This window comes from Pavona decussata, unplaced genomic scaffold (genome assembly GCF_977016875.1).
Source record: "Pavona decussata unplaced genomic scaffold, jaPavDecu1.1 SCAFFOLD_186, whole genome shotgun sequence".
In the NCBI taxonomy this organism is placed as follows: domain Eukaryota; kingdom Metazoa; phylum Cnidaria; class Anthozoa; order Scleractinia; family Agariciidae; genus Pavona; species Pavona decussata.
Genome location: NW_028145595.1, coordinates 1,156,015 through 1,182,934, shown reverse-complemented (window position 1 = coordinate 1,182,934; position 26,920 = coordinate 1,156,015). Strand labels below are relative to the sequence as shown.

Here is a 26,920-nt window from a genome sequence, read left to right as displayed (position 1 = left end):
ATCCCCATTTTTGCAAATGATAAGCGGACGAAATTCCCTTGAAAATGACAACCACCCCCATAGACCCTTATTACGGTAATTTAAAATTTTAATGTAGGCCAGATTATGAACAACTATTGACACCCAGGAAAGAGGACATTACAATTAACGAAAAGGCCAAGTTTGTGAGGCTTGTCTTTTAAAACAGCGAAGACATAATTCTGTTAATACAGGAATTTAAGCAGACCATGACGTTTGTATGACGACGGCGGGCAAACTTGACCGTTTCCTCACAAACGCCACGGTCAATACATTTTTCAGACTTAACGAAGCCGTATACACTGTATCTTCGCTATTTCAAAAGATAGGTCCCTGAAACTTGGCCCTTTTTATTAAATTTCAAGATGCTCTTTCTAGAAGTATCAGTTGTTTTGCTTTTCTGGGACTACATCAAAATTTTAAATTATCTTGATAAGGAAGAATGGCATGCGGACATGAGGCGTGGAGGAAGTCCGCTCTGAAGACGCGTCATGCAAGTTCGAGTTAATTAAACTCGCAATTAATTCTTGGATGTATTCTTGGGTCACGTTCGATTGACCGTATTCCGGAATAAGAATAAGCGGAATAGCTGTTAGATTTCTCTTTTTAAATAAATTTGGGAAGACACATATCTGCAAACTTTCGCCAATACTCGATCATTTAAGGGCTATTTTGTACTCCAGCAACCCAAAAAACCTCTTATAAAGGATTTCTTGTCATCATCGATTGTATGCATTCCTATTCCGGAAGAGAGTCAATCGAACGCACCCTTGGTTGGCAATTTTTGTTCTCAAAAATGATGGCAGCCTTGAGTAATCAGCCAATAGTTCAATGTGAGCTACAGTATTTATAATGGCAATGCTTGCCTGTGTACCTTAGTTTTCCGAGTTAGTTTTTTTGGGATGAAGGTTCGCATCAGTTCTTAGTAACTGAACCTAATTACCTGTATCTCTTACTCTGATAAAAAGAAAGTTTGAGAAATTAAGATCAGTTTTAAATTGTAACAAGTTTTTCTTTTTAACTATAAAAGCCACGAGTAACAGGAGATTGCCCATTTAAAATACAAACATTTTCAAGAAAACAACTTGGTCTTCCACTTTTTTCTGTGCAAAGGACAGCAATTCTCATTTGTTCGAAAATTTCAACTGCTAGTGACGTTTGGGCAGTTTAAGCTTTCAGTCTAATAGGACTGCCGAATTTTTTTTCCACTTGTGAGACATTTAAAACTGAAATTTCACTTATAACAAGCTTGACTCGAGCCCCAATCACTTCCCTGGCTAAAACAATTTGAAAACCCAAGCGGGTTTCGGCTGCCTGAACAACAGTCTTTGAAAGGTAGATGTGAACTTGAGTTTAAAACATTTTAATCTTCGAAAATTTAGTATGTTTCGGGCAGTCAAAATCTGGGATATTTCTCATACTTACAGGCGCGAATCTAACTCGCCATTAACTTTTATCATTAAACGAAATGTCACTGATCATGTGGAGTCGGTTGAAATGTTACTGTAGAAAATTTCAGATTTTCTAAAAATAATTTAATTTTTAGGCGAAAAGTTGTTAATGGCATCTGCTAAAGATTAGACTTTCTAGTCTTCGCGGATAAGGACGCTAAACCGTAGGTCCCATCTCACAACACTTGTTCTTAATAATCTGTGGGACGTTAAAGAACCCACACACTGTTCGAAAAAAGTAGGGGACGTAGTCCCCGGAGTGGTGCTCTATCTTTATCTCTGATTTCATCTGTCTTTCACGTTCATGCGTTGGTTGGGTGGGTGGGTGAGATCAAAATATGGACTGATAGCGGTTGCCAGTGGTGCCTTTACATGCTGACGTCCGATCTCATCCTACAGAAGAATTGTAAACCACAATGAGACGATGTGATATGTGCAGAAAATAAATACATTACCATTACCATTCTTAATCGGTAACCGTTTCACTTTCAAAGCTAATTCTGAAGTCCAGAAAGGGTTGTGGGTTGAAGATCAGGACCCGGCGTTTTTCAAAAGTCCCAAAAAGTTAGCGAGCCCGGTACGTAAATACATTCTTAATACGTATTTTTTAAAATCGATTTGGGGTAATTTTTAGTACAAACTTGCCCAATGTGTTCCACAGTAAGTAACTTACTAAGTAGAGATTTTAAAATTTAACTATCAAAATCAACGATCGAATCTTTGTCATGGACTCATTGCGCTAAAGGGGTCTTCAGGTCCGCTTACGGTTCTGTTGAACGTCCCGGTAACTTATCGGGACCGATAAGTGATTTTGCTGATAAATATTTCTTAACAGAAGTCAATTTTTGTCAGCTTTGAATACTAAATTTTTAAAATCTAACAATTCTATGAAAACATCGCCAAGTACCATGTCTGTAATCATTGTGTAATCGGCGAAAAAAACATTAAAAAAAAAAAAAACCTATTGGGCCCGGTAAGTTACCGGGACTTTTGAGAAATGGGTCCCAGGTCCACTTACGATTCTGAGATCCAAAGAACTCCTTTTTACCCCTTGTTCATAATTTTTTCATCTTAATTCAAAGTTAATGACTCTTGCATATAGCTTCTTCTCTTTCAAGGGAAGGTTGAGTACAAAGTAAAGTCATTCACCTTGAAAGGTCTTGCTGTGAAATAGGAAATAACTCAATAAATTAACAGATCTTGTAATACGCGATATTAAAACAACGAAGGATCTCATGCGAAGGAACTTCGTCATTTTTCTTTTAACAGGGCAGCCCTACGAGAACATTTAAAAGAAATACTTCAAATATTGTTTTCTGTACCTGTACGAAGATCATTTTATGGCCTTTTCACGGCATACTCTATGTAAGCTAACACCGTTTCATCTGTTCCAAATTCTTCAAATCGTAGAATATTTTACGGAACGAATCTTACTCCCTGAACTTTTAAGCTGATAGCTTTTCCAAAATGCTTATTTGTCCCTGCGAAAATACGAGGATTTATTTTTGCATGCAGTTGCACGAACGTTTGATGTGACGTTTTGCCAAAGAAAATTACAGTTTTTCATCACAATTTAATCCGAATTTCCTAGGGGGATAAGGACTTTCAATCAGATATACAACCAGGAACGAATCTCTGGGTGCCCTTGTACACTTTAGTTAACAGCACTACAATTCAAGAGAAAGTAATGCTCAGCAAGGTAGTACCCGCGTACAAAAAGATTCTCACAATAAAGTATTTGGATAGAATGATTCAAATGAAAGCTACTGTGCAGTACTTTCCTGTGGTGCTGTTTATTATGCTGTACAAGGTGGTTCTAACTTTTGAGTCTGTGAAAGAAATCCTAAAGTGTGACCATTCAAATGAAAGCTACTGAGCAGTACTTTCCTGTGGTGCTGTTTATCATGCTGTACAAGGTGGTTCTAACTTTTGAGTCTGTGAAAGAAATCCTAAAGTGTGACCATTCAAATGAAAGCTACTGAGCAGTACTTTCCTGTGGTGCTGTTTATTATGCTGTACAAGGTGGTTCTAACTTTTGAGTCTGTGAACGAAATCCTAAAGTGTGGCCATTCAAATGAAAGCTACTGAGCAGTACTTTCCTGCGGTGCTGTTTATTATGCTGTACAAGGTAGTTCAAACTTTTAAATCTGTGGATGAAATCCTAAAGTGTGAAAGTTACTGAGCATTACGTTGCTTTAGTGCTTTTTTTCTTACGCTGAGCAAGACAAATGGAACTTTCTACGACTTGTTGAAATCACCAGGGTGACCAAAAACAAATCCTGTGTGCTTTTTCGTATGATCTAATGAAACGATCAAACTCCTGAGAGAGCCTGAGTTTTTCAATCAGTTTCTCAAAGCACTTAAACTATTAACTTTATATTTTATTCTTAAATGTGGGTGTATAGAGGTGTAGGGCAGATGTATAAGTGAATTTGTGGGTGTTTCGAAGGAAATATATTACTCTGCATTGGACGTTTTACCTCTCTTCCGCCCAAGAATAGAAACATTAAGAAAAAACAACGGCAACGCCAACGAAAGCGTCGCTTGAAAAAGAAGTTCGCGTTTCTTGTACAACTTCGCGATTATTCCAATAAGTAAAGTAATTGTATTTAATGTCAATAACACGGGGAGTGTTTGCGCAATATCTCCTGAGCCAGAGGCTCATGATAAAGAGCTTGACAACAATCCAGAGCGAGTTGGAATTTGGAAATGTAGGTTTTTGAGGAGAAGGAAAAACCGGCGTACCTCTCGGGGCAAGGACGAGAACCAACAACAAACTCAACCCACATATGACGCCGAGTCCGGGAATCGAACCCAGGCCACATTGGTGGGAGGCGAGTGCTCTCGCCACTGCACCATCCCCGTTCCCCCAATTCTTTCAACTTGTACATTGTGGACAAACTATCCTGCAACAGAACAGGTGGGGACGGCGTTCAAGTTGAGACGAAGAATGAAAAATTCACCGTCGTGTGCTCACGTTCTCCTTTAGTAATTTCACGTTGTTGTTTGGCCGAGTATGGCAAAGAAATGTAGCAAAACTTATAACACACGTGCAGGGCCTTTGTTTTTTTCATTAAATCCTATTGTTTCGGATGCAACGTCCTCGTTGCCATCGCCGTAGAGCCTTCTTAAACTCCCTCCCTTTCACCTCCCTTGTGGTGGTCAACTAGAAAGCCTGTGGTGGACAACTAGAAAGCCTTTGCTACTTTGACCACCACACACATTTTATGATTTGTACTGAATTTATTTTTATCTTGTAATCACCTGCTGTAATACTTTTCTTTCTATGTTAATGTTGTGTAAATAGTGTGAAATAAATGAACCATGAACCTAATATTGGGAGTTCTATAAAGGGTTTCTACAGCAACCCCGTTCCCGTGGGGACAACCTTGGTATCTAGGGCTCAAAAAGTTTGCAAAACAACGAGTTATGATGATAATTACAGGTAATTGAATAAGAACTTATATTGGTTATCAAACAACCATTCTTTCCCAACCCCATCTCTTTAGAAAACAAAATGTTAGTAAATAAAAGCTTCGGCGGTGAGACGCGTGACACGGTGTGATGTTACATTTCGACTATTGCGTGACATGATGACGGTATGACGTCATGTTTTAAACAGATATGATGTCACTGATTTTGTGTGCAATATAATTGCGCGTGCGCTTAATGCACGACTGGATTACCTTATCATAAAGGAAGAAGTAGTTTGTCTGAAACTAACGGTATTTTAAAAGGAAATTTTTAAATGAAATTTAATTAAGACTTTATTGATTGGTTTAGAACTTGGACAGGAAGGAAGGAGAACGTGATTGGTTGCTGATATCACAATAAAACGATTACGTAACATTTCCTCCCAAATTTCTTTCAGTTAGGTCTAAGGGAAATCGTCCTGAATTCCCTCGATCTCAGCGAGATGAATGTAAAAAGAAATTCCAACATTGCTGATGACGTAAAGTGTCTCGTAAAACATTTTCTAGAATCACGAATGTGGGAACCTTTTCGTGACTTCCCTTTTTGAAAGGCGGACGTTCTCAGCTTGAAAGGCGTAAAAATAAAAGAATAATAAGCAACTATTGACGTCAATTAATCGCTCCTACACAGTATATTCATAGTAACTGTAAAGCGATTAACTCTAATGTAATTTCCAATGCATTCGTATCAGTATGAAAACAAAGCTTGCCACGACAGCTTTACACCCACATACACGATCAAGTTTTTGAATCGCCTTAAAACAGATAGCAAGAGAAAAAGTAAAACATTGCAGGCAGTAGATAACTTCTTTTTTTCAATCCAATGTAGAAGAAAAGCGTACCTTCACGGAGCATCAGTAAAACGCCAAGTCTAGCAACTGTTTTTCCAAACCGTGAGAAAACTAACTTTCTTGTTATGCACGAAATACGCAAGTATCCAACCAAGAAGTGGAAACCCAACGTTGTGTCTAACAGCATCCGGCTAAGCTCTTGATAGATCGATCATCCACTATCACAAGCAATTTAAACGCCTTGGCTTTGTGAAATGTTTTGTTTCTTTAAGTATCATTTCCACAACAGCAGGTATCGTGTAGAGAAGAGGCGTCGCAGCAGTTATATAAGACTACAGGTCACGAATCCATCCAAGCCACACTCGATTTTGTGGAAAGCAAAAGTAAAGTAGTTGTCGCCGTTGACTCTTCAGTGAACATTATGCCGGAATCACGTTCTCCAACATTTTTCAAAGTGGCGATGACTATGGTTCTTTTGAGCTTCTTGTTGGTTGATGAAGTGAGTTCCGCGTTCAACTGGGACCCCTACTGCTCTCATAACCCGCAAAATTGCGTTGGTGGACGAAGAAAACTTTCCCCGGTATGTTAACTTTGTATCAATTTCTGCTTCTTAAGACTGTGCTGGCTAAATCTAGTTTCGAAGATTTTGTTTTTACAAGATTAGTTCTTGAACACGCAGATAGAGCCACCTTGGTGGTAAATTCACAAACTCAAATTAACGGAAGAAACACCTTGTCGAGCACAATGGCTGATTCCATCAGTCGAAACCACACTTTAGGATTTCATCTACAACTCAAAAGTGAGAACCACCTTGTGCAGCATAATAAACAGCACCACGGGAAAGTGCTGCTCAGTAGCTTTCATTTGAATGGTCACACTTTAGGATTTCATCCACAAACTCAAAAGTTAGAATCACCTTGTACAGCACGATAAACAGCACCACAGGAAAGTGCTGCTCAGTAGCTTTCATTTAAATGGTCACACTTTAGGATTTCATCCACGCACTCAAACGTTAGAACCACCTTGTACAGTATAATAAACAGGACCACAGGAATGTAATCTCGTACCCCGATCTCCGCGACTGTTAAATGTGGGACACACTTTAACCACGGTTTCAAAAAAGAAAGGCACCTTAAAATGAAAACAACAAACACGGTGAAAAAAAAAACAACGCTAATAAATTTCATATTCAATTTTTCCAAGTTTAATAGCATTTCATTGTGAAAGTGAGATTTCAAAGTGAGAACTTTCTCGTACACCGTAATAAACAGTGCTATATCGTGTTGTTTTCCGAAGCTTCATAACTTGACATTTTTTGAATTGCAAGCTCAAGATTTAGTAACTTTGTTTATAATTCGTATCTGAAATCCATCTTTCTTCCTTTCAGAAACGGAGGTCTCACTTACCGGACGTACGAGCGAAGACTGGGTCAAGGGACTTTCGGTTATCGCGCCGAACAATAGAAGACTGGTGACGAGTAAAACCAACCAATCAGCGATCAAAGTCAAAGAGGCAGAAATGAAAAGATATGTGGACGCTCATTTACGCAAAAAAGGATTATTTTAATTAAAACTGCGCAGACGTTTATTTTTGCAATCACAAAAACAGCTTTGTAGGGTTGTTGGAGGTTAATAAAAATTTGTCGCTAGCATTTTCTGTGCGCATGTGCAGGATTATACCCTGGGTCCCAGGGGCTTTTCTTACACCGTTTCCAGTTCCGGTCGAATACTAACGTGTTTTCAAAAGTATCCGTTTTCATCGCGGCGAGAACGAAGCAAAATATTTTCATCCACACTAGCGTTTTTGCATCGTTTTCACCAGTCCACACTAAAACGCTCGAAAACGATGAAACGAATGGGACCTGGGATTGCGCATGTGTTAACATCACAAGACCATCCGCCATCTTGGATAGATGCACCGATTTGGACTGGAACCGATGGCATGTGACGCTTTCTACGTCAGCATTTTCAAAAGTCTCCGTTTTCACCTGGGGCGGGTTGTTCGGAAGCCGATTAACGCTAATCTACGGTTGAAAGTTAATCGAGCTTTTCATCTCGCTCTTTAAAAGTGATTTCAAAGCTTAATTTCAAGCTAAAGGTAAAGAAAAGTCTAAGTCAAAACTGAGGACCAAACTCTTTTGGAAGAATCTTTATTGATATAATTATTAAACTCGAACCAAAATTCACGTTAATCCAGGATTAGCCCTGTCCATACTAGAAACAAAGCGTTTTCAAACGTCTCCACTTTGGAAACCGTTTTCAAAAGTCTCCTTTTTCATTGGCGTTTTTGGGTGTTTTAGTGTGGATGATAGGCGAAAACGTATCAAAAAGTATGTGTTTTCAAACGAAAACGCATCAGTGTGAATGGGGCCTTAAAAAGAAGCTTTAGCAACAACGACGGAGACAGCAACGAGAACGCCAAAAAAGCATTAAAAACCAAAGCAGCAACGCTGCACGTATATTACATTTTTTGGTACATTCCTTTGCCGTCACTGGCACGACTTAGCCTGCGAACGCAGACGTGTTTCCCAAGCGACAGCCGGAAATACGTCTGCGTTCGCAGGCTATGCACGACTAGGGCGTAAAATGTATTGAGGGGACGTTTGATGGAGGACGTAAACACACGACAACGATTTTTTCTTTCTCTTTTTTAAACTTGGGTGTGGTCTCCAAGAGTTCAACTCCAGAAAATTCAATCTGCATTTGACATTTAAAGCGAGTTGGAATATTCGCAACGACGTTTGAAATAAAGCGAAATCATTTTAATAATGACGTTTTCGCTGCCGTCGCCGTCGTCGTTGCTAAAGCTTCCTACTGTCTCTATTATGACCCGCACAAAAAGCTTCGCTTCGCTGCCCGAAGACGAAAACCTCTGGTACCCTTTGTCAAAAACATCTTGCATCTTCAAAATTCTTTCTCATTTTGCGTTGGACACGAATTTTAAGACTTGTTTCAATATTTTTTATTGTTTCTACGTCGCTTTTTGAACTATCTAATTAATTACAAGAATCGTGCATCGTGTACTGACCAATCAGAGTATCAAATCATTTTTAGCCAATCAGATTCACGGTTAAAAGCTAGCGTGCTTTTTCTGCGTGCCACGAAAACTGCACGTGCCATTGAGGCTCACGTGTATTGCCTCGTTTGCATTTTTATACGGTTCCGTTGAAAGCAGACAAAGTTTCAGAAAGAATAATCTGAAAACATTGGCGACACAGGATAGGCTTCGACATTCGGCGTTACTTTGAATAAAAGAGACGAAGAATGACGATATATCAGTTTCCCTCTGACTGGATGACACGATGTGAGCTAAGGTAGGAATAAAACGATGTAAAGTTTTTATTCTTAATGCGATTTAAGCAGCGTTTAGTGTGCTTCAAATCACCGCTTTTTACCACCTGTGACTTTCGTAATGATTTTGTGACGACATGATTTGGATTTTAAAATGTACTCGATTGAAGAAACGTCCCATGCAAAGTGTGAATCGTAAAAGATGCGACCTGATGAAATTACGAAGCTCTAATTATTGCGCCTATTTCGTGTTTTTTCTCTTTGCCCGCGAGAAATATGTAAAAAAAAAAAAAAAAAAAAAAACCACACGTGCTTTTATTTTTTTACAATAAGAATGTAAATAAGCTTACAGATAAAACGCTTCCCATAAAGTGTTAAAAATATCAAATTTTGCGCCTAATATCTAGCCAATGGACATTTTGGCCTACCTTCAGAGGAAACGAATTAGATTATTTTGTTGAATATCTCGCTAGTACTGGTTAGGAATAGTTTTCAAACAGATTTCACATTGAAAATGATTTATGAACATGGAAAAAATTCTATGAAATGAGCCGTTAACTGTTCTCTTCAGAAAATTATTCTTGTCTTTGGCAAATGCTCTATTATAGTCCTTTTAGTCCAAACATGAAAAAAATTACCATATTTCAATGCTTCGCTGCTGAAGAACAAGCATGTTGACCCCCTCTTTTTATTTCATTTAGCAGTTTACATATAGTGAAACACACATGGGCAAAGTTTGGAGAAAATCTGACTGTAGGTTCTATTTTAGGGGAATGACCTTAAGATCACTTTTCCAAACCTCCTTCACGGTGGTGATTTTCGTTGTTTTGTCTTTACGAGTTATTACTGAGTTCGAGAGGATCTGTTGTGTACTGGCGAGAGAGTAGTGTACGAGATGTGGGCAATACGCCAAGTTCTCTGGGGGTGGGGTAGGGGGGGTGGTCCACAAGTTCTGCCAACGGATGAGCTCTACTCCTGAAATCACAATTAAATTGCTACGATATCGCCCTAATTGTCTACCCTTGAGTCGTGTGCCATTTTTCAGCTCTGAATCTTCTCTCTGGTATGCTCGAAGCACGATTTCAGAGTTGTCAAGAACTCTCGGAATTTCAAAATCGACTTCTTTCGCCGATCTTCAGAAAACTCTTGAAACGCCGGGAAAACTGGAATTCGAAAACAAAACTGACCAATGCTTTATGAAGTGCGGGAAAATTTGAAAAGATTTGCAGAACTACACCACTGCAAAACTTTTCGAGGAGTTCTCTAATCGGGCCACTTTTTCGGTCGATACCGAAACCTCTTTTAGCCACACGACGGCTTTTGTCGTGTAACTTACAACGGTAACACCGCTTTGAAATTAAAAGAGTATTCCATGACAAGTTGTAGAGTACATGTTACACGTTACTTTGCAGAGTGTAACGTTTCGGAAAGCAGAACTGAGTCTGGCCCCGGTTGTTCAAAGAGTAGACAACTCTATCCAGCGGATAAAACGCTGTCCAGCGGATAAAATGTACTCCAACCAATACATTTTATCCGCTGGATAAAGTTATCCGGTATGTAGCATAATAGTTTTCTTGAGAAATTTAGAATTATTCGGAAAGTCTTCGGAAATCTTCGGGCGTTTTCGGAAATCGGCACTCTTTTACCGTAGATCTTTTTAGATCCGATATGCTGTAATTTTTAAAATGGTTTGGTCATGTACCTATGAAGGAAAGTTTTGCTTTTCTCATTTAACTTATTGCGACAGCGACATGATATTTCAGTTCTTTTGTTCATTCTTCGTAGTCACGCGCTATGACGTGGACGGATGTCTGAATTAATTTGGGCCCATCCGAAATCGGCTACCACGTGCATTTGGTAGACCACTCGACTCGCTTTGGTGTTCTACTTTTTGCTGTGCTACACCTTGCTGACGAGAACCAACCAGCTTGAAACAGCCACGCTGGGGATTTTTTTAGTCAAATTCGGCCAAGAAGTTTCTTCTCCTTAGGGTTTTATTGTACGAATCTCAATTTTTGCAGGAGAACAAAACATCGGTTTTTCTACAACTTGGCCGATTCGGATTTTTGAATTTTATTTTTTTTAACGGTAAAATGAGGTCATTAATTTGACGCGAAAATTTTTTTTAAAGCTTCGACATGGTCAATCACATTTTTTAAATAAACATACCTTAAGGATTACAAAACTGAAAAAAGATTTGAAATATTTAAACTGAATCAAAAGTTTTGGGCTTCTGAAGTTTGAATTTTCCGCCATTTTGTTACTAAAAATAGCCTTAAATTGAACGCTTAACTTCCCATAACTCTTGACTCCAATGAGGTATTCCAAATTTTTTTTCAGATTTGTTATTCTCATTTCATGTTGTTTTTTATGTTAGGAACAACTGTGTCGTAGCTCCAAAATAAAATTTCCCGCCAAATTGATGACGTCATTTTACCGTTAGAAAAATGAAATTCAAAACTCCGAATCGGACAAGTTGTAGAGAAAATATTGTTTTGTCTGGTTGCAAAATTTGACGTTGCTACCACAAAACCCTAAGGAGGAGAAACTTTTTGGCCACATTTGACTAAAAAAATACCCAGCGTGAGCTGTCCACGGTTGCCGCATTCTGTTGATTCTCGGTTTGGTCTCTATCATGTCGCTGTCGTGTTAAGTTTTCTACACAGTCCGATCAGCCTTGCAGAAATTTGACTCTTTTAACAACTGAGGCCTGGGGCCCGTTTCTCGAAAGTCCCGGTAACTTACCGGGCCCGTTAAGTATATTTTTAAATGTTTTTTCGCCGATTACACAGTGATTACAGGCATGGTACTTGGCCAATGTTATCATAGAATTATAAGATTTTAAAATTTAGTATTGAAAGCTAACAAGAATTGACTTCTGCTAAAAATCCTTTTATCACCAAAATCACTTATCGGGCCCGGTAAGTTACCAGGACTTTCGAGAAACGGGACCCTGGTCTACTTCTCCTACAACTTCTACCGTAAGTTTTCGTTACGAGAAAAATTGCGAAGAGGAGTGTTACACGTGCAATTTCGTCCGAAAATTGTTCTGCAAGTGTTGTGTTGCACGCTCTGGAAACGCGCGGAGGAAGAGGAAGTTCTCAGACAGAACTAGTAACAACCTTAATGAGATCACCGCGAGACAAGTGGCAGAACATATCCATGTAAAATCTCTTGCAATAGTACGAAACAGAAGAACCTTATCTACTTTTCCTACAGTTACCATCGAAATTTGGTATAGTGAAAAAAAAAAATCTTAAGTTATCAATCGTTCCTAAAAGACGCTCCTTATTAATTCCAAATAAACAAACGTTCTTGGTTATAAACTACATACATCGCTAAAACTGTAAGTATTTAGATTCATATTTGGTTAATAAAAAAGCGTTAAACTTGCCTGACATTAAGGCTAGCTCTAAACTGTGATATTTTCAAGTTATTGTAAAAAAAAAAAGAAATTATCATTTACATGTTATTCTTGTAAATAAGTTGTAATTCGTCTTAAAGACGCGGTGACATTTATTAATAAATCATCATCATCATCATCATCATCAACATCATCATTATTATTATTATTATTATTATTATTATTATTATTATTATTATTATTATTATTATTATTATTATTATTATTATTATTATTTATACCAAAAAGGAAGTGAAAAATTTGTCAAATACTTGTGAAATGTTCGTGGCTAGTCTGACGCGGCGTTTCGTCTCGGCCAAAAGACTCTTCAGAGACCTTCAGAATTTATCCCGTTTGCAAATTCAGTCTGGCCCTCTATCGTAGATGGATTCTCAACCGCACGTACACGAGTTGAAATTTACACAATAAAGAAATTCTGTAGGTCTCTGAAGAGTCTCTTGGCCGAGACGAAACGCCACGTAAGACTAGCCACGAACATTTCTTAAGTATTATTATTATTATTATTATTATTATTATTATTATTATTATTAATTGCTTCGTTTAACATGTATTTCTGAAACTTTTCTCGCAATAAATTCATCGGCGTAGCGTTTCAAGAAAAACTTCTCCCGTAGATTGTCTCTCTATTCAAAAAGCACACAGTCAGGTTATAATGAACGAGAAAGTTGCGTTTTCCAAAAAGTATTTTAATGGCAAACCCAGAATAAACTTAGATAAATATATGTATATAACAAATGTGCATAACTTGTTTAAAAGTACCCTTCAAGGAGTAATTGCACCCCAAGTGGACTTTTTAAGTATGCATAATTTATGGCCAAACAACAATGTTCAACAAGAATTCTCAGCGAATCATTATAATTCGTACTCTTAACAATAGATAGTCCTTGAAAGGAACACGTTCTACTGAATAAATATTATTTGAATTATAGACAGAGGGTAAACAATGATATGGTAAGGCTCTTTTTTACTAAGACAAATTATATATTACATCTTTGTAAAGAGCGGTTTTCAAATGATTGTCGAAAGTTATTTCGAGTTTGTTTCGTTTTGCTTTACTATGTTCTGAACCGCACGCCACTCTCCCAGCAATAAGAAGTCAAAGTTTTCCCGCGCTTGACGCCGGTTACACGTATATGCTACGAATTCTGATTGGTTCATTGCGCTGTTTTCGTCCGTTCTGATTGGTTAGAGGTTTGATTTTGCGTCACTCAAACTTTACTACGCTCTGAACTGCGCGCCCTTTTCTCAGCCAATAAGAAGGAAAATCAAAGCCAGTCGTGACTTGTCGCACGTGTTTTCCCTCGCATGCATCGAGTTCTGATCGGTTCATTGTGTTGCTTACGTCTCTTATGATTAGTTAGATCAATTACTCTGGTTTTGGTTTCACGACAGTCGATTGAAAATCACTTTAACACCCGAACAACACAACACCATTTGACGAACTTCTGTCAATGAATGAAAACCTGAGTATAACTATAAAAAAATCCGCAAAATCTCACGATATAGCGTTTTTCGACTGAGTGTCATGAAGCAAGAACCAAAGCAATTACTCTGACCAATCACAACAGATGTAAACAGTACAATGAACCAATCAGAATTCGAAGAAAATACATGTAACCGCGCGCAAAACAAGGTTGAATGCGTGACTGGAAGGAAGTCACCTTTTGTGTTTAATTTGGCTAAACCATTGCTTGAAAAAATGGCGCAAACTTTGCCAACCAATCATATAACGAAGTAAAGCAAAACCAAAGCAGAACGCGAAATTACTTTTTACACTTAATTGAAAACCGCTCTGACTTCCCAAGGAAAAAGCTCTAAGGGCAATTTGAGGACTTATTAAAGCTGAACGCAGGATTGATCCTTTAACTTTCCTCAACACCCATTAAACCACTAATTTTTTCTATCAGGTCCCCTCTAGATACCGTCTACTCTGTTAAAGTAAAGTCATCTATCTATGACTTAATTTAGCTATTTTTTCCACCAAGACTGTTTTTACCGACTTTAAATTTAATTCAATCAGAAATTGAAGTCCATCACAAAAAAGATCACATTAAAATTAGTAAGTTTACCAAGTTGAGGCTTCTATTGTTAGATTGCGACCATGTAGAAGGCTTTCAAAGATCAGAAAAATTAGAGACTTTGTTTGAATTTGGGGGACACCATCTCAGAATTAGAGACATCATTTTTTTATTGAAATTGGATGACCTTTGACAGGTCATAGCATGGTTACTACGCAATGAAGCATAACCAAACTTGGTAAACTTACTAATTTTTATGTGATCTTTCTGGTGATGGAGTTCATTTCTTCATATGACGCAATTTGAACAATATGTAAACTAGGGCCCAGTCCCTTCATGAACTTTGGAACAAGCAACTGAGTTGTGCTTTTTGCTGTAGGTTTTCTTCCATATCCACGTTTCTATCCCATGATACTCCCTGGTCGTCCTGGGCCCAGTCCCTCGGTGATGTCATGTGACCTGGCCTGCATTGGTGAGCGGACAATTGTTTTATGCCTAATTTGCTCCTGTTCTTTGGGTCTAGGCGCGGCAACTAAAGACAAATAGTTAGCAGTCAATTTTCTAGGTTTGGAGTCTATATGTGTACCAGGAAAATCAAGACGGGAGAACACATTTCTTAGCTGTGTTTATCACCCCTTGTAATAAGTTTTGGTTGTCAAATTCAAATCAAATCGACAGCTGTATAGAAATAAAACACTCAAACAAGCAATTGCAAAAAGGTTGAGATACTCTCAGTATTTTCCTATTTCCTGCAAACAACGCACTTTAAAAGGGCAATCAACAATGAAATACACTTTAAGGCCCCCCCCCCCCCCTCGCCCTTTCAATGTTGAGGCTTGCTTGGTTGGTTGAATGTCATTGCGAACTTCATTCAACATTGATAAGGGGGGAAGGGGGGAACAAGCAAGACAATGGTGAGTGTCTAAAATGCACCCACTAACAGTGGGTGAATAAACTCTTTTCGCAATTGCTTGTAGACTAATACTATTCATAAGGGGCTGCCCATAGTCTAGTAATGAGCAAGCATGTAAAAGCAAGATACAAAGTACTGCACTATGTATATGTTAGATGTTTACTTACTTCATTCTATTCATATAACAAACAGATCATTACAGTGATCCTATGTGAAAATATGGCTGATTCACCTAGCACCACGGATAATTAACAATTATCCTGCAAAATTGCGCGGAATATCACTTGATACTTTGCTGACGAGGCTGTAGGCCAAGTTGGCTAAAATCAGGGGATATTTCAGAAGATTGAGCAGGATAATAAATTGTTTTATCATTCGACACATTGATAACAAAGCACAGTTTTAATGCAGAAAATCTGGAGACGATCTTCCGAGGACGTTACTTGTTTAAAGCGCTCTGCCATTTTTCTCCCCGACACACAAAATTATGTAGATCACAAGATATCTGTTGTGACGGACGACGAATATTGAGTGTACGTACCATGATCATAATTGGGCAGTGTTGCAATGTGTTGAATCATGATATATCCTTGTTGTTTGTTTCTAGTCTAATAAGCCCTTACTCCAAAGGGTTTAAAAATATTTTATATCCCCTTCCCTTCTAACATTTTTTCTACAATATAAATCCACTGCAATTACATGTGTGAACCATTTTCCCGTCACTAAACAATTCCTGAATCTAGGTAATGCCTGGAAGCCTACCCCTGCTTCCACCTTCCAATTATAAAATTACTCCTTGAATCATTGATAACTATAAAAACATACTCATTTGTAAAAAATATCTATTCAATCATTGTCAAGTATAAAACAATATTTTTAACAATTGGTTTTAAACTGATATTCAATCCCCCTTAAAAACTAACCAATACTCAACAAGTACTTACTATAAAAATATTATTATTGAGGAGCTGGGTTCATAAGAGGCCTATACACTGTACCCTTCTAATTAAGTGAAAAATATGACCAAATTCTGGGGGCAGGGGATGGGCATAAGGTTTCTCGATTGTACTGCCATAGGCTTCAAGTCAAAAATGAGAGCCATCTGAAGAAAATAAGGCAAAATCCAAAATTCAACATTTTGGTTTTATTTAGGCTCTTACAAAGACGTTCTTTGTCTTGTCACGTCACGCACTGATGTGACGTGACAAGCCAAAGAATATCTGCATAGCAGGTTAGGTTTTCTTTGAATTGCTCTGATTTTTACATGTGGCCTGTCACAGTTCACTTCAGAAACACAGGCCCACAATTTCCTGTAATCTGGTTGTATGTTTAATAAAAACCAAAAAGTCAAAATAAATAAATTATATATAAATATAGGCCTTTATGCCTTCAGCCATTCAATTATTATAATTGTTTAGTTTGAGAAAAAATCCATACCCACCCCATGAAAGGTCATCAGAAATTCCTAGAGGGAGGGGGGTCTTAAAAGTCAAAATTTAGAAGCAAAGTACAATGGAACCTCGATTTTATGATATGGCAAGGGGACAACAAAATCATATCGTTAAATCGGGATATCGTTGTAAAAGAACCCCCGATTTATAAATAACTTTTGCCGGGACACAGAATGTTGATTGTTAAATCGGGAATATCGTTAGGTCGACGATCGTAAAATCGGGGTTCCAATGTATGAAGCAAAACTGGAATTTCCTGAGGGGACTGGGGTGCATTTAACAAAAATCCTTCCATGGGGGGGAGTATGGGTGCTTTCTGGAACTGCACATTATAAGGTCCCAACCAACTAGTAATTATTTACAAATATAACATAGATTGCTTGAGGAGAATCTTTCTGTGTCATACACTGGAAACCTGTTGTGTGTTGTTACCATTGGATTTTGCACCTTGTGTAGAAGGGTCTTTTTCTCTAAATGTGATGTACGAGTAGATGACGCTCCCAGTGACACTGCGAGAACAAAATTAAAAGGAGACAAGTTAATCAAATCTCCCATATGAAAAGGATCCAACAGTGGGGTAGGATAAGAGTGGGGAACTTGTCAGCAGTAAAAGACATGTGATGTTTTTTTTTTTTTGAAAAAAATAAGCCTGGTGACCATGAACAAATGATAGATTTTTTTCAGTCAGTGACAAAGGCATATTCTTAAAAAGAAAATCTGAGTTCTGCCAACAGAACTCGAACCCACGACCTTCCAATTACTAGTTTGGATGCTCTACCACTGAGCTACAGGAGACTCGTGGGTACTAAGGCCATTAAACTAGGTTCATGGGACAAACATCCTGCATAGAGGATGATTATTAAAATCAATAGTATGATTACAAAACGAATCAGACTCCACTCAGTCCTATAACCATTATAAATCATTTATTGAAAACCATACATTGTAGTCAGAATGACTGAATGACAAGTTAATACAATATCAACTACAGCTGATGAAAATAAGTAAGAAAAACTGTTTATAAAAGAACTTGTTCTGATCTCACCTAACATTGAGCCCAAGAAAATTTGTCCAGCTAAAAACATAGTCTCCTCCAAGAAACATGCCCAGGTATGTCACAAAAATATTCTGCAAACCAGGAAAACAAACATGACAATATTATTATGATCACCTTTCAGCATACACCTTTTTACATAATCTGCTAAATAATGTAATCTGACTTGTCATGTGCAGTCATTTACCAACTTAACAAATAAAATTTTTTTGTTAAGTTGGTAAATGACATACTATAAATAAGTTTTATTATAAATAAAACATAGTTGATTTTACTGTTGTTTATGACAACAAATATAATTTAATCAAAGCTAAATGAAGTTGTTGTAGTATAATAGGCCTTATCATGGTTTTTGACGCCATTTTGACGAGTAGGCAAACACGTCTGAAATAACAGTGTTTGTATGGGAATCCGATGTCAAATAATTTTCATAAAACATTGCTTCTGAAAAAATCATGAATTGGAAACTGTTGGAACAGGGGAAAGGATTTTAAGGAAAAAATTGGAGGGATGTAGCTGTGCCAGAAAGCGCCCAGTCATGTTTTGAACTTTCCATACATTTCCCTGTATTTTTTTCCCGTGAACTATTTTTAGTAGCAGTTCACGGCTGATTCGCAATACAGACAAATGTATGGAAAGTTCAAAACTCGACTGGACGCTTTCTGGCACAGCTACATCCCTCCGATTTTTTTCGTAAAATCGTTTTCCTAGTGCCAAAAGTTTCCAATCCATGAATTTTTCAGAAGCGCTGGTTTTTGAAAATTATTTGACATCGGATTTCCATACAAACACTGTTATTTCAGACGTGTTTGCCTACTCGTCAAAATGGCGTCGAAAACTGTGATGAGGCCTATTAAAGTGAAAGCGATTTTAAGGGTTACCTTCAGGCATCCAACAATAGTTGTAGTGAGAGCAGAATTTGCCTGGGTACACAGAACTATGGAATACATCAGAATAAACCTGTAGACAAGATGAAAGGCAAACTGCTAAAAATGGGGACATGACTGACATCATTTTTCAATATAATTATTCAAGCCGTGAACCACAATATGGCTAATCGAGGAGGGAATAGGGAGGGGGAGAATTCATGAATGGCCAAGGCTGAAAAACTAGACTGTTTTTCCATTGACCATTGCACAAACGGCAATACGTTGTGAGCTGTGTTAAGACTAAACTTGTATTCAGTACAACGGGTGTTTTCATTCATGGGATATTTCATCTTCCGTTCAAAAGTATTTTCAAAAGTCATTAATAATTCATAAGCCCATTGACCTATCAAATGGTCGATAAAACATCACGTGCAGTGGTTTTAAAACCGGATAAAACCTCCTCCTTATTAGTATGTGGTCTTGACACACACTTTTCCAGGAAAGTTTTTGAAGCCATTCAAAAAACTTGCGGCACGTGTTTTATCGGGTCTAAAACTACTCGGCTGCACCTTGTGGTTTTAAACTTGATAAAACACTCCTGCTCATTTTTTAAACATTACATAAGTTGCCTGCTTTACTGCCAAGGTCTTTTATTATACTTTTACAACACAAGTGTACTCTTGAATTGGTTTTTTTCATCTATAGCATGTGAACAAAAGAAAAGAAAGTATGCCAGGCTATAATGCATCCGACATTTATACACTGTTGCAGCATATCTGTTATCCCCCATGACATTTGCACAGTTTCACAACCTGGCCCAAGTTGTTCAAAGCGCAGATAACTTTTTCCAGTGGATACGTCGCTATCCAGCTGATAAAATGTATTGGTTGGAGCACATTTTTATACGCTGGATATTGATATAGAGTTATCCACTGTTTGAACAACTGGGCACTGGCTTTTAAATGCGAAATTCTAGTTCTTAATTCTAGTAAATGCTCTACATTTTATAACTCACCCCATCACACAGGAGAGTGCAAAGTAAAAGAGAAATAGGGGTTCTCCCCAGCGGTCATAAAACAAAACCTACAAAGATATCACAATAAAATCAGAGATATTTATTTAATTATAGTATGTTGTTGACAGCAAGTCACTTTTGGTCCAATCTTGTGGGGCAAAGACCTTTTGCCCATCACATTCAATATACATGCAGTTTAATTTATGATTGAAAAAATAACGAGGATACATGCGTCTGTTGAATTTTTTTTGTCTGGTAAAACAGTTTGGCTTTGACTGCATTGAGGTACAGCATGTGGCTGGCTGAAGTCACCACCGCCACGAACACGAAAATTAAAAGCCACAGGATGAATGCACTTTTAATTAATTAACAACAAAATATGAAGATGAACAGATGACAAGTGACAAGTGTGATTCAACTGAAATAAGATAAAACCGAAATTAGAAATTCACAAACTGAAAAAAGCAATAAGAAACTACACGAAATGAACAAACTAAAATATACAAGTAGACAACTAAGAGCAATACTTCCAAAACTGTGGCAATTAAAAACTTGAAAGTAAAATGCAATGGCGAAGAACGCTAAACTCAACAGAGAAAATAACAGCTCGTAGAACATGACGCAATCCAAAAAACTTGTAGCAAAAAATTAAACCACGTTTAAAAACATTCAGCTTATATACCGACGCAGTATGCAAATGTAATGAAAACTTTGTCTTAGTAGTTCCTTGGTGAACTCCCTAAGGTATCAATTGAATTCTAGGTGCAATTCATGGCACGTGAATACTCACCATATCGAGTTCACCAGTTACATAGGCAATAGCAAAGGCTGGAACCAGCATAAACATAGCATTGTAAAACAGCAAGCCATATTTCCCAAGTTCCTTGAAGAAACAGAAGTGTTAACAAGAATAAAAATTTAGAATTCTCCTTTAGAGTCTAATTAACAAATCAACGGCAGTTTTCTACGGTCTATACTCTTATAGACCATAAAATGCTCAAAACTCAAGTGGAACCATGAGCTGCAGGCCAGTGGTTTCACTGCCAAGTTGTTAAATTGTTGAACACCTTAATTTACTAACACAATCATTAATTTCCTATAGATTGTAAGGTTATTGTGGTAGGTGAATATTTTCACTTGTTTTTAACTAAGAGTCAAACAAACTAGGGATTCATTACACCAAGAGTCAAGGGCTCCTGATTAGACGGTATAAAAAATTCTCCAAAATGTTTGCTAATCATAAGTTTTCAATTACCAGACAAGTTATTTCTTAGTGCCAAAACTGAGATAATGCAATATAATGTAGCTACACTGTATCTAACAGCAGAACATACTCAAATTGTTTTTTTTTTTCTGGGGGTGGGATAAATTGACTCCTCCATGAGAGCATGCATAAGATATACAAGAATGAGATTTCAAATGAATAACGTATTTATTTAATAATTATCTAAAAATTATTTCCCACATCTTACCATACTGTAATTAAGACAAAATACCTTAATTAGTTAATGACTTTCTGTATTGTCAGTAAGTATTTATTATTAATAATAACTAAGTAAAATCCTATAAATTAATGATTTTTACCTTTGAATCTAGCTTTTTCTTTACGTAGACCCCTACATGAACAGAGACAAAGTGTTGTTACAATTTTATTTTTATATTAACTATTAAGGTAGAGCTTTATAATGTTAAAAACACAGTACATTGTTTAAGAGCAATTACAGTTGTATTCTGTGTAGAAGTGTTGGAAATGGTAGCTAATGATATCCTGTCATGGAAAATAATGTTCTATGATAAAAATGCAAATTTAAAAGTAACCAAAATTCAGAAGAGAAAAGTCACTTATTTTTTTATCTTTTGGAGTGTGAATTTTTGCAGCCACTTTACCCCAAAGTCTGAAGCCTTGGTTTACTATAGATAAAAGTCATCACTCTCTCTATTCAGTGAGGCTTATGTTTGCAGTGACTTATAATTATTTGGAATTTTGTGGTACCCTGGGACAAACTCCAAATGATTTGTTTAATATTTATTTAATATTGATTGATTTAATTTTGTGATTATCTTTTCTTACCATTGGCTGCAGTAAGAACATCATTTATCAGGATAAATGTATAACCAGTGGCATCGAATGCAAGATCATCACTAAGAGAAAAAAATATGATCGGATTTGGTGAAAACACGAGTCAGTATCCAATGAATCACTTTGCAGAACAACAACTTATAGTGGGGAGTACAACGTTGGAGCAGCGTTTCCTGCAGAAATACTGAAGGCCACATGCAAACACTATCAATGGTGAATCTGAACAAAAACAACTCAAAGCGATCTAAATTGCGATTTATGTTGGTTATGAACTCACTGAGCTGTTCTATTAACATCTGACATTACTTTTAATATTACCTTGCTGCAACAAGGGCTCCAAATATCATAAGAAAAACAGTAGCTTGTACTTGCGGCTTGGCTGCTGACCTGAAGAAAAAAGGTCTTCATTTCGCAAATTAAAATTATTTGTAACTTACAACAATTCTTTTCGACTCAAGTTGAATTTGACAGGAATAGAAAAACAGTTTTTGAGAGCAGACAATTTGCAATTATATAACTTTGTTATAAATGAACAGTATGTTAGCTTTTGACAGATTTATTTGAATACTGCTCATGCCAATCTTTATTTTTGTACCAATGGTGAGTCAGAGATTAACTCTGCAGTGAATGTTAAACCGCTGAGGAAAACCTATGAATTTACAACTAAGCATTATTCCCAGGAAGGAAGTGGAAAACCACACGAGGCAGAGAAACATTTCTTAATTATAATTATAATTAAAACAATAGAGTTCTTTATACAGATGGTCTATATCATACAAGGTGGTTTTTAATAGGGCACTGGAAGAAAATAAAAATTGCTAAAATACTAAATAAATATCAAGTATCACAAATGAAATAAGAAAAGTTTCACTCCTAAGTCTACTAAATCAAAATTATAACAAAATAAATAAAAGCTACTTTTTAACATTAAACCTATTATGTAATGATTTTCTAAAAATATTAAAAGGTAGATTTCTTATCTTTCCAGACTGGTAAGGCACTATAAATGGATCTAAGTGCTCAAACCCCAATTAGTATTTGATTTAATAGAGAGATTATTAATAAGCACCACGTTTAAGCCAAACAGCAAACGGGAGATTCACGTTTTTGTTTTCTTGAAAAAATGAGTACATACAGTGTAGATGAAAAAAGTACAAGATAATTCTGGCCTTTGATGCTGATGCAAAGCTGCTCAATTTTTTCTGAGAAACTGAAAACAGCGAGTGGTAAATGTTGTGTAGACATGCATGGTCTGTTTGCCATTTGCCGCAAACGTGGTGCTTAAACTCTCTGATGACTCGAATACTGTCCTTTGAGCGAGTGTTATGACTGTGATAGTCTTGACCTCAGATAATCATACTGTTTCTGTGATTGTCGTTAATTTTTTTATTAGACCTTGGTGGGAATCTAAAGAGCAACCTCAAGATCAGATCAACTGTTACTCTTGACTACTGATTGAGCTATAAGGCCAGATGGGAGCAAGTTGTGAGTGATAAAGATGAGAATTCACGGAAAAGACAATGTGAATGGTACAAGGGTGACCCTAAAAGCCGGAACGGCAGAACGGTGGAAAATCACGGGGGTGATTTTCCGCCGTTCCATGTTTTAGGATTTGGGGTGATTTTGCGCCAAATTTCCGCCGTTACACTGTTCCGGCTTTTAGGGTCGCTGGAAGGTACAATGAATGGACATTGTGCCACAAAGCACCAGTGATGCAATTGGTGAAATTATCTGAGGATTAAATCTGAAGTGAAAGTTAAGTACCGAGGCGACCCATGCATTTCCAACTGAGCATTAATAGCCCAAGGAAGGGAAGGGGAAACCAAATGAGGCAAAAAAGAAATTCTTAGACCTCAGTGGGCATTGAATCCATGAACCCATTTTAGTTTTACACTCACCCTAACAGCAATGCCTCTCCTACCATTGTAAATAAAATTGAAAACCTTCTCAGGACAGTGAACATGGGAAGGCTAACATTTAAAGGATAGAAAAATGTAAGATGTTAGTGAATGAACTCTAAAAAGAGTCCCCCCCCCCCCCTTCTCACATGCTATTTATAATTATTTTAAATGATTTTTTTTAGCACTGTGCTGGTAGAAGTCTTTTCATCCAATCCAAATTATTTTTATCTGCTCCACCCATACCTTAACCCCCCCCCCCCTCCACTTTTCTTGGATGATCCCCTCCCCTAAAATCAAATTAAAATTATTAATAAATTAATACTCAAGAGTTGGATATTATTGGATATTATTATTATTTGCAATGACCATTGGGACATCAACCTTCTTTATTTTTTCACATAGCTGTTCCCCCACCTTTGAAGTGTTTACATTTATTTCAGCTGTTCAGTTAGTCAAGTATAACAAGGAAATAGACCATGTAACACACATCCAATGTAGCCATAGATTATTAATAATTAATTTTATCTGATTTGATGCAAACTGAAATTTTGTTTTTCACATGAATTTTTGTTGCTGTTTCCTTTACCATCAGTTGCTTAAAGTCAATGTAATGAAGTGTAGGTACATCCTACAGTATGTTTAAATTTACTGAATGATGTTCATACTTACTTGAGTCTCTTGGTGCTTCCCAATCCAAACACAAGATTGCCAACATACAACAGTGGAAGAGGCCATACCTGGGGAAATGTTTAGTAAGTTATTGATTGATCTACAATTCTGCAGTTCCAGAAAATATCCATACTCCTCCCACGGAACGTTTTTTTGGTTTGCACCCCTCCCTCCCCCCCAGGAAATTCCAGTTTAGCTTCATACTTTGCTTCTAAAATTTTGACTTTTAAGACCCCCCCTCCCCCTAAGAATTTCCAATGGGTGGGTATGGATTTTTTCTGGAACTGCACATTCAGACTCCAGATTCACAAAACCATCTTAAGTTAAGATGTATCATGAGTTCAGTGTTCAAGCCTGATCTTTTTTTCAGGCTTTCTTTTTGCAACTGCTTAAGTTGCGTAGTAACTGCGAGGATCTTCCTTATTTTGATCTTTCATCCGCAGTTCAAATATATGTTTCATATATTTACATTTACCGGGTATTCATTCATCGTCCACTGGTATATTACAAACTCACAATATGACCAGCTCAGCTCAGTTGGTAGAGCACTGCACCGGCATCGTAGAGGTCATGGGTTTGAATCCCGTTCAAGCCTGATTTTATTTTTCAGGCTTTCTTTTCGCAACTGCTTAAGATGCGTAGTAACTGCGAGGATCTTTCTTCTCTTTGATCTTTCATCCACAGTTCAAATATATGTTTCATATATTTACATTTATTCATTCACCGTTCACGGGTATATTACAAACTCACAATATGACCAACTCCCAGTTGGCTTGAAGCTCATTTGGTAGAGCACTGCACTGGCATCGCAGAGGTCATGGGTTCGAATCCTGTTCAAGCCTGATTTTTTTTTTTCAGGCTTTCTTTTCACAACTGCTTAAGATGCTTAGTAACTGCGTGGATCTTTCTTCTCTTTGATCTTTCATCCGCAGTTCAAATATGTTTCACATATTTACATTTATTTATTTATCCTTCACCGGTATATTACAAACTCACAATATGACCATCTCCCAGTTGGCTTGAAGCTCATTTGGTAGAGCACTGCACCGGCATCGCAGAGATCATGGGTTCGAATGCTGTTCAAGCCTGATTTTTTTTTCAGGCTTTCTTTTCGCAACTGCTGTGTAATAACTGCAAGGATCTTTCTTCTATTTGATGTATCCTAAGTATTGCCTCTCCACAAAAGTCTATTGTTGGACTAACAATATCCAATTGTTGAGAAACAATATGCAAGATATACCTTAACTTTGAAGCTCAGTCAGGAGAGTGAGGATAAGCAGGACTGTGGCGGTAATACAGGAATGCTAGTCTTGTGGTTTTTCTATTCCTCAGTTCTTTGAACAGTCTGAGTATTCAATAATCCCATTCTGATTTTTGTCCACACAGCTTTCTTCCTCTGCACATGAGACAACTGGGGCATTGATTATATCATTGTATTTTTTGTTCTCATTTTCATTATTAATATATTGTTTATATTTTGTATTTTAAAAATTTATGTTTTCCTTACCTAAGCCTTACCAAAACTAATTTTAAACTAACCTTACGGAAAGTCGACAGTGTGTAATCAGGAAATGTGACAATACCACCCATCTTCAGGCTGTAGAGGACGATAACCGTGGCTAACATCTGAGAAAAAAAACCAACAGATCTAGAATTCAGTTTTGAACTCAACTTTGCAAAAAAGAATGAATAAGAAATGTATGGCAGTCGGCAAGGAGAATTAACACAAAAAATCTTGGGAGTGAAAGGGTTATAGAAATAATGGTACAAGCAGGTAAACACTTCAAAAGTATTGAGTAGCGGGTATTAATTTACACGTGTAAGACATATTTACACAGCTTACCTGCCCGAGGCCGAGAAATTGAAAAGATGGAAATCTACAAAAAAGACGATAAAAAAGACGATCAAAGAGTTTCCAAAAATTAACACTGTCCAAGGATATTTACATTAGCTTCAAGTTCTGCTCAAATGAATAATTATTAAAGCTACATATTTAATTTTACAACTGCAATCATTATCAGAACGTATCAATCTAAAGAAAGAAACTTTTAAAAATGTAGTGGAATCCTAGGAAACATATTGTAGTCGTTATTTCATGATGAAATTTTCCGGTATGAACTTCCCAGTAATAATCAATTGCAATTACAATGAAATTCAATTGTCGAACCGCAATGCAAACACAGATTAAGTTCAGATTCACAGTCTTACAGCTTACCTGAAAGTTGTTAACACTGTCTTGTTCACGACGACAATGAAAAAAGAACAAATCGCGTAAAAAAGCGCAGTGGCTATTCTAAACAGAAGCGAATACGATGCGTGTTTTCCTTCTGCCATGATGTTAACTGTTTGTTAATCAGCTGGCCACTTCAATTAACGTACGGTGCTTTTCAGTGAATATAATTTACATACATGTATTCACAGAAATATTTCTGCTTCCCTTGTCCGCCATCTTTGTTTTCCAAAGAAACAGAGAAACCGCTGACCCCAAACCTGTTTTCCTTGT

The 26,920-nt window shown here is 37.2% G+C and overlaps 1 protein-coding gene and 1 long non-coding RNA gene across 3 annotated transcripts; one reads left to right on the top strand and one right to left on the bottom strand.

Annotated features, from left to right (window-relative positions):
* The first annotated feature begins 6,026 nt into the window (after nt 1–6,026).
* LOC146462604 (uncharacterized) lies at nt 6,027–7,384 on the top strand. The gene is made up of 2 exons (XR_014857089.1): nt 6,027–6,313; nt 7,121–7,384. It is a non-coding gene; the product is annotated as an uncharacterized LOC146462604 (long non-coding RNA).
* Nucleotides 7,385–13,112: 5,728 nt separating this feature from the next.
* LOC146462603 (solute carrier family 35 member D2-like protein) lies at nt 13,113–26,884 on the bottom strand. Of its 2 annotated transcripts, none has more exons than XM_085085457.1 (14): nt 26,633–26,884; nt 26,261–26,294; nt 25,957–26,043; nt 24,418–24,485; nt 23,746–23,817; nt 22,166–22,234; nt 21,839–21,909; nt 21,352–21,383; nt 20,558–20,650; nt 19,768–19,835; nt 18,765–18,843; nt 17,875–17,957; nt 17,262–17,338; nt 13,113–14,997 (listed from the first exon to the last, which is right to left on the bottom strand). In XM_085085457.1, exons 1-14 carry the CDS (start codon nt 26,749–26,751, stop codon nt 14,867–14,869), a joined length of 1,083 nt encoding a protein of 360 aa, XP_084941583.1. In that variant the 5' UTR covers nt 26,752–26,884; the 3' UTR covers nt 13,113–14,866. The 2 variants fall into 2 exon arrangements, with proteins under 2 accessions (XP_084941583.1, XP_084941584.1); XM_085085458.1 differs by having other exon boundaries at nt 17,277–17,338.
* Between the last annotated feature and the right edge of the window lie 36 nt (nt 26,885–26,920).